We start from the raw sequence: 9,082 nt of genomic DNA on the forward strand, positions 1-9,082 counted from the left end.
GTATGTCTTTACCTGCAGACTCCACCAGACAGAAATACCACTGGCATCTACAAATCACCCAGTCAATGCTACCTGTCCTCTCTGGAGGACGGAGCTTGTGTGGCCAATCACAGCCACAAAGGAGCTTCTGGTTGCCAGGTACTGTCACTTAAAGCTAGAAATATATGGGAAAGCATTGAGCTACGGAGGCCAAGAGCACAACCACCCACTTCATTTCTCCAGGGCATCCTGAGTTCCTTTTGCTAAAGATGAGAAGAAGCGTCAACAAAATACAGTCATGGGCTGAGCAGAACTCTTAGAAGTAACAACAGGAGCACAAATGGCTACATCGGGACTTGCCTAATTACTTCTAGAGCATTACCAATTTTGAAGGAAATTACTCTTACGTAGCATAAAAGCAGCTAGTAATAGAGATGGCATAACCAAATATTTTCACTGGTTTTAAAATATTCTCTATAAACTTTGGGCCTCACTGATTCTCTCCACTCTCTTCTGCCTCCTCTCCTCACCATCCTACGTTCCTCACCCCAGTGGGCAGGGTCACCAGAACACCACTGGTTGGGGCACAGTGCGGCACTTCTAGAACCATCTGTTATTCTCCTGGCAGGTACGTCTGTGTCTGATATTCATGACAAAGTGATATTCAGAGGAACAGACACTGTCACGATAGAAATATGGAGGTTCTTGGCCAGACGCACTGACCCATATGGGAGGTGGGGAAATGTGTACTGACCAGCAGAACCAGAAAGTTCACAGCGAGGGGCAGGGCCGCTCCAGAGCCCGTTCCCTTCACTGTCACTTGTGCAGCGGATGGTGCTCTCCCCAATGAGACTGAAGGTCATCCCTCTGTCTGGGTGGGAGTCGCATGTATAAGATATTTCTGTTCCATAGGGAATGACTCTCAGAGAAGTTCCTGTGTGGTTTCCATTAAGAATAGCTGGAGGATTTGTACAAAAGATTTCTAGAAAGAAGACAAGAGTGTTAGGTTCCAGCAGAGTTTCAATCAAAATGATTATACAATATTGGTACCCTGGGACTGTGTTATAAATACATTCCGTTTTGAAAAAATCTTTTAATTGATTTCAGAGAAAAAGGGAGAGGGGGAGAGAGAGATAGAAATATCAATGATGAGAGAGAATCATTGATCCACTGCCTCCTGCACGCCCCCTATTGTGAATTGAGCCCACAACCCAGGCATGTGCCCTGACCGGGAATCCAACTGTGACCTCCTGGTTCATAGGTCGACGCTCAATCACTGGAGCCACACCAGCCAGATATAAACACATTTCTTTCTATGATAATATAACTAAGGTGGATGCAATTTTTATATGTAGAACATTTTTAGAGAAGAAACTGAGGAAGGTGAGACAAAGCTTGCAGTTTATTGCAAACGTCCAAAAGACCCTCCGGGCAGCTAAGATTTTAATCAATTTGAAAGGTAATTAAGTTGTGTTTTTTTCAGCAATTATTTGATGTCCTACTTTACGTCAGACTTAGTAAGAGTCCTGGGCTGACAATGCAATACAAGATAAACAAGGTTTTGGGTCTCAGATGTCTGAAGTTCCAGGGAAATCTCTGTGAAATTTGTGAAATGTGGACTATCATTTGCAGCCGATGTAAATGTTTCTAGATGACTGAGACCATTATCATCAAATACACCGCAATGCCATCAGAACGCATTGATTCCTACAGTCAGATGAAAAGGCACCGGGTAGCCTTTTCTTTCTTCTTCTTTCGCTTTTTTCTTTCTTCCAAGATATCAGCTGTCATTTTTTCCAGCTGTTAGTGTATCTATTTTTAGCAATTCCCTCCCTAAAACTAATTTGATGCTTCTAAACTGATATAAATTGGGGAAGAGATACCCAAGCTTATCAGAATTGTATGTATACTAGGAAACAAGTGAAGGCTTTAGTACATCAAAGAATAATTGATTTGTTTGTGTTTATCCAAAGTTTAATTATAAATTTATTTTTCAGTTTTATGTGTGTTGGGAAGGTTGAGTTCGATGAGTATCTGAGTTTTATACATATGGAATGTTCTCATAAAGTTCCACCATAATCACATAAGATGAACAAATAGATTTCTCGCAAGGTAGTTTATCAAAATCCAAATTAAAAATGAATATTTTTCAATCATCAAAAAATGGTATTTTAAAAAAATCTTTCTTTGCTTTAGTTAACAGAGTAGGCTAAATCAGTTATGTCTTGGTGTATAAAACACTTTTATCTATTTATCAGTTTCTGAATCTTTAGCATGTTTTATTTAAGCAAGTGGTTTGAAAATTCAGGGCACCTCATCTCATTTCAAATATTGACTCACCTCCCTGTACCATACAAATTTATCATATAACACTGTGTTTTTTTTTAATTTATAACACATGAATTTTAACATATTTTATGCATTCAATTGTTATGTTTATTTATTTATTTTGTTGTTCGTGGGCAACCTCCCTAAGTAGAAAATGAACTCCATGCCTGGCCGGTGTGGCTCAGTGGTTCATCATGGACCCATGAAGCATGAGGTCAGGTTTCGATTCCACGTCAGGGTACAAGCTTGGGTTGTGGGCTCGATCCCCAGTAGGGGGCGCACAGGAGGCAGCCGATCAACGATTCTCTTTCATCATTGATGTTTCTATCTCTCTCTCCCTCTCCCTTCCTCTCTGAAATCAATCAAAAAGTGAACTCCACGAGAACAGGGATATGTCTTCCCTATTCATTACTCTCCCCACATGGAAAGTCTTGACATGTGGCCCTTCCTCAGGACTAAATAACAGGATGGATGAATAGTTTAGAACAGTGAGAAACTAAAAAATAAATGAATAAATACATTTTGGCAGACCTTTGTGCCATCTGGTTTCTCCCTTCATATTCCCCATAAAATTCAGCACTGGCATTAACCTAGTGACTTATCGGTAGCAACATAAGCACAGTGTATAAGATCTACAGGACCTGTTTTTTGTTTGTTTGTTTGTTTTTTAAATATATTTTATTGATTTTTTACAGAGAGGAAGGGAGAGAGATAGAGAGTTAGAAACATCGATTCAGCTGCTTCCTGCACAGTCCCTACTGGGGATGTGCCCCAAACCAAGGTACATGCCCTTGACCGGAATTGAACCTGGGACCCTTCAGTCCACAGGCCGATGCTCTATCCACTGAGCCAAACCAGTCAGGGCTACATGACCTGTTTTGAAATTCTTCCAACAAAATGTGTTTTTGTAAGTAATTTGGTGAAAGATCCAGATGACAGGTGAGACCATGAGACACAGCACACTGGAAATAGAAAGGAGAGCTACCCAGGTTGCATACTTGTTCCTTCTACTCACGTTCACACACAGGGACACTGCTGCTCCAACTGCTTTTCATTCCGACCAAGACACAATGGCTAACAGAGCTGCCTTTTAATCGGAACCTAAAATTAAAAAGGGGGAGTAGCAAATAGGTAAGCAACTCCCATCTCTTTCTTCATCGCATCCCTGATAGATACTCAGGTTGCTCCCTTCCATCTAAATACCATTTGGCTCTTAGGTTGAGGCCCAGTTGAAAGTCTGTTTATTAGGGACCTGAATTCAGCAGCTGGCAGGAACTCAGAAGCCAAATTATGCTAAAGAATCACTGTATCCTGTGATGGGCAAAGCCATCAGAGATGGTAACTCAGTGGTCCTATAGACATCATAGCCCAATGTCACTTCCAGAAGTCACTGAACACAGAGCTGGACCCCTCTTGAGCCCTGGACCCAAACCCCATCTCACAGACAGCTCTGTGACATCCCACTTATTCTCATCAGTGAATCACGGGGGAAAACAGCTCTCCATCTGGGTGAGCAAAGCAGAGAACATTTACAGAGACTTGACATTGTTTTTCTTGCCACTACATTTGTAATGGCCAGAAAGAGGCTCACAGAAACACACTGAGCAAATGTTCTAGGGACAAAAGGATGAGGCGAGGAGGCTTTGTCTCCTTGAAATACCCAGATTATTGTTGAATCCTGTTGACTTTCTAAAATATGCTCACCATGACTGGGTAGTAGACTTTGTACACATCAAAGATTCCTAGGAAACTGATAAAATTAACTGCTGTATTGCTCAATCTTGTTACCTCCACAGTGAGTGTATACTACTCAGAGTCTACTGGTAGATGCATATAAACAGCTAATAATAGTAAGCAAAACAATAACATTGGCCATATGGTCCCAATGTCAATGACATTACCGAAGGGAAGACATATAATTGGATTAAAAGCACTTATCCATAAATTGTTACAAATTGTACTACTGATTGATTTGGAAGTTTCCTGAAAAAATCCTTATTTGACTTATCACATTACAAATAATTTGTCTCATACATTAAACTTTTCATAAACTTCTACTTCCTGCCTCTAAACCGCTATTTATTCATATACTTCAAGTTACAAATGTGAATTCAAGGTCAGTTTTATTTATATTTTTACTCAACATTGAATGTCATGCTCCTTATCTCCTGATAGTCCTGCTACTAAGTTTTACCACTTATATCAAAACTGCTCAGGCATGAATATCCCTGGGTGCTTCGCTTCCATAGGTCTGTTCCCCTTTTTGGATTAACCCTTGAACCAAAGAGGGTCACTATCCCGGTCACACTCACCCCTCATCACAAACGAAGGACACTTTTGCTCCAAGCTCAAAGTTAAGTGGAAAGAGCACACGGCCATTAGGAAGTTGGTCCTTGAAGGCAGCACATGATTTCACTACAGAAAAATAAATGAGGAGTAAGACCGCCATGTGAGGTGCAAAGACATTCATCTGCAGAAAGGATGAGAGTGAGTGTAGGCACCTGCACATCTGGGGGCGGCCGGGCTCCAGTCTCCCCGGGGCGTACAGCGCAGAGAGGCGGCCCCTCTGAGGTCATAGCCGGGCTCACAGCTGTAGAGCACCTCCTGCCCAGGGGAAAAGCTGTCCTTGTCGCTGGGGCTGTGCTGGCCATGCAGGATTTCTGGAGGCCGCTGACAAACTGGGGGAAGAACAGACACAGCGTTCCTGTCAGTTATGGGGGAATTTGCTACACCCTGCGCCTGCCAGGGAGCTTAAAAATCCTAATTACAGAGTACAGGACTGAAAAGAATGGGTAGTTTCACACCCACCTTTTACAGAGGAGCAAAGTAAGGGCACAGTTCAGAGCTGTGATTAAAACCAAAGGCTCTCTAACCCCTTGTCTGTGATTTTTTTCTCCTAAAATGTTCCCAAGACAACAAGCAGAATGGGTTTTTCTGCTTCCCAGGCCTGGCCATCCAATCCAGCTGAGTGCTGGAGGCTTGTTCCACTCTTTACTTCATAGGAGGCAGCCTTTCTGGCAACAACAAAGGATACCTTTGCCCAAGTCTCAGCTAACAGACCCATCAGTCAGGCATCCCCCTTCATGCTTCCTTCCATCTCCTCTTTCAGAACCATTAGCCTCCTCTGGATCCCTATGTGCCAGCCCGGATTCTTCCCACTCCATGCTAAGCCAGGCATTTTAGCAAAGAAGACAAAAGAAGTCATCGAGAGCAAGATCCCCTTAAACACACACCCACAAAAACTATACACTGTTTAAAGAGAGACCATACTAGTACAGGGATGGGCAAAAGTAGTTTTACAATTGTGAGTACAAGAAATACAAGTATCCATATATGTATTACATATATACATATATATATGTATGTATAATGATTTCAGAGAGGAAAGGAGAGGGAGAGAGAGAGTTAGAAACATCAATGATGAGAGAGAATCATCTATCAGCTGCCTCCTGCACGCCCCCCTACTGGGGATAGAATGCCCTTGACTGGAATTGAACCCGGGACCCTTCAGTCTGTAGACCGAAGCTCTATCCACTGAGCTAAGCCAGCTAGAGCTTATTCTAGTAATATCATTTATTAATTACTGTCGTATTCATTTGTATTATAACTGTAAACCTACTTTTGCCCACCTCTGTCTTGCTTACTTGGAGCATATTTTGACTCAAATTTTGGCAATCTCCATCCACAGCCCAATTGGCAAATTTCAATCTGAACCATATAGAATTGAATACAAATTACATATATAGTATATTTGAATTTGAGCAAGTCATTTCCCCTATCTGAGCCTCCAAGTTTTCAGCAAGAACATGAGGGAGTTGACACAGAATGATTGAAGTCTAAGGTCTTTTGAAGCTGATGCTATAATTTTGGTCCCCATTAGCCTCCTGACCTCTCCCCCCAGGAATAGATCTATGCCATTGTTCTCATCCATTACTGTTCACCATACATTTCACTAGGCTTTGCAATCAGAAAGGCTCCTGAATTCCAGCCCTTGTAGTTTCCTAGCGCTGTGACCTGGACAGTTATTTAACAGATCTAGGACTCAATTTTCTCCGTGTAAAATGGGGATAAAAACAGTTCCTACCTCTTATGCTTGCTCTAGTTATTAAATTAAACAACACATAAAATGTGTGTATAGATGAGACAGAGAAAATTATTACTATTTGACTATCATTATCACAGATGACAGATAGTAGAGATAGTATTGTTTAAAGTGTTTATGCCATTTTCATAGCCCTTGTATACGCACACACACTTGCATACACACCCTTTCCTTAATTTCAGCAACTTCTATCATTTGCATGTCTCTCTCCCCGCCCCCCCCTCCCCTCAATAAGGTTTAGTGGATGAAACTTACCCCTGGAGCAGCTTGGAAGCTCAGGCGCCCATGTATTGTTGGCCTGGCATTGCACAGTGTTGGACCCTTTCATAACAAAACCAGGCTGACATCTGAATCTCACCATGTCATTTAAAGAGAATAAACTCCTATTTCCTGATGCTCTAATCCCATTTTCAACTTCTGGAATTGTGCATTTATTAGCAGAAATACACTGAGGAGGAGGGCTGCTCCAAACACCAAGTTGACCATCTTTGCTGATACAATATAGAAATTGTTCTCCCATGAGGTCAAACAGCTTTTCTCCATTCGGCCCAGTGTGACATCGATAAGTTACCAGTGTTGCATATTGGAAAACATTTCTATTGCTGCTGTAGAAGTCTCCGTTGAATATGGCTGGGGGCGGCTCACAAGATATCCCTGGGACAAGAAAGAGTATGGTAAACAACACCTCAATTTTTAATTTTTAAGATAATTGCATAGTGTTATTCTGGGTTCTGGGCAAAACTGAGGGGAAGGTACAGAGATTTCTCATTTACTCTCAGCCCCTACACATGCATAGCTCCCCCTTTATCAGCAGCCCCCACCAGAGTGGTATGTTTGTTACAATTGATGAACCTATATAGATACATCATAATCACCCAAAGCCCATAGTTTACTTTCAGATCACTTCTGACGTTCTATATTCTGTGGGTTTGGACAAGTATATAATGGTATGTATTGATCACTGTGGTATCATGCAGAAAACTTTTACTGTCCTAAAAATCCTCCGTGTTCTGCCTACTAATCCCACCCACCATTCCAACCTCTGGTGACCACAGTTTTCACTGTCTCTGTATTGCCTGTTCTATAATATTTTTTTACAATGACTTTACTAAGAATTTAAATAACAAATAAAAATAATCAAATTATTTCCCAGAGTGTACCTAAATATTACTAAATAGCACTAAAAAACTATTATTTTCTTCTAATATTTTCTAATAATCAGACATGTTTACATAATTAAAATTTAGGTGTGTGATATTGATTCTATTTATAATAATTGTTATTGTAAAAATATCCATGTATTATTATGGTTTACATATTTGTGATTTTAACTGGATAATCTATATGATTTTTATCATAGATTGTTATTAACTTATTGCTGGGCTATTGTTTTCTATTGGCTATTTAATAACATCTTTGCAGGTTAAATACACCACTTCTGGAACTACTCATCAAGAAGAGATTAAAATGGAGCATTTGAGACTTTGCTCCCCTCATATGTCATCAAAGGAACTCTTATAAAGAATAAATTTTTTAAAAAAAAGAGGAGAGAGAGTGAGTGATGTCAGCATCTTGGTGGTGTGAGTTATTGCTTTTTTTCTCTCCTGTTTTATTTACAACTCACCAGTCATACATAACCAAACAAAAGTGCCCCTGCACGTTGTACCAGAATACTCAGGAGATTTCCACCCCCACCCATTCAGAAGGTAAGTGGGTAGGACCATGGAGTGGGCAGTGGATCTATCTGGTTCAGTGAACGTACCACAAACTGACTAGTAGTAATTGCAAAACAATGAACCTGTAAAGTGCAAAACATGGTGAAGGAAGAATGTATGGAGGTTCAGCCAGCCTCAAGGGACAATAAGACACTCCATTGAAGCGGGGTATAGATGAATTGGGAGGCAGAAAAGAGGAGTAGCTCAAGGACTCTTAGGACAACACCACAACATATTGGGTTTTCACTGTTGTTGACAGTAGTGACCTCCCTCATAGAGGAGTGCTAAGGCAATAGTTGTATTTATCGAGAGGGTATTTGGATAAAGCAGCCAGTGATGGATTGCCCAGCTGTACAGGTCTCATGGATTTCTGAAGGTAACTTCTGTCTCTGGGTGTAGGGCAAGGAAAGGAAAAGAGGCAGGCAAGAATGACAAAGGATATTGAAGGAACAGGCCCTGCTGTCACTTTGGAATTTCAGCAGAGGTCTGCCCTCCCACCTCTGGGATCCCCCTACTGGGCTGTGGGTAGTCACAAAGCCTCAAGTGTTAGCCACATTTTCCCACTCTGCCACCAGTTTTTTATACGCCAGGTTTTTTTCTTCCTTTTTGTTTTTCCCCCCATTTTCCCCATGCTCCCCAGTGCAGCCCAACAGCCAGGTCAGGTAAAGAGAAATTAAAAACATGAATTATAGTGCCTCCATTTGGAAAACAAAAGAATGATTTCTAATCATAGAATTGTACACCTGAGACCTATATAATTTTATTTACCAATGTCACCCCAATAAGTTCAATTAAAAAGAGAAAATTATTTTAGAAAAGAAAAAATTATATAAAATGTAAGGCATGAGAAATGAAATAATCATTGATTCAGGGGTAATAAAATAATAAAAGAGTATTATGTCCTATTAGAAGATAATACTTTAAAAAATATTAGTATATGTGACTACACACACATTCA

General features: G+C 40.8%; 1 protein-coding gene across 1 annotated transcript in view; it reads right to left on the reverse strand.

The window, feature by feature from the left end:
- The window catches only part of CR1 (complement component (3b/4b) receptor 1 (Knops blood group)), a 66,629-nt gene that overhangs the window by 12,022 nt on the left and 45,525 nt on the right, over positions 1-9,082 (reverse strand). The window contains exons 22-26 of the mRNA XM_014532571.1: positions 6,665-7,063; positions 4,809-4,985; positions 4,620-4,722; positions 3,323-3,408; positions 734-961 (exon numbers count right to left, since the gene is read on the reverse strand). Coding sequence (XP_014388057.1) covers positions 734-961; positions 3,323-3,408; positions 4,620-4,722; positions 4,809-4,985; positions 6,665-7,063 — 993 coding nt within the window. The remainder of the gene's footprint in view (positions 1-733; positions 962-3,322; positions 3,409-4,619; positions 4,723-4,808; positions 4,986-6,664; positions 7,064-9,082) is intronic.

The sequence above is a fragment of the Myotis brandtii genome, unplaced genomic scaffold, assembly GCF_000412655.1.
Source record: "Myotis brandtii unplaced genomic scaffold, ASM41265v1 scaffold898, whole genome shotgun sequence".
In the NCBI taxonomy this organism is placed as follows: Eukaryota; Metazoa; Chordata; class Mammalia; order Chiroptera; family Vespertilionidae; genus Myotis; species Myotis brandtii.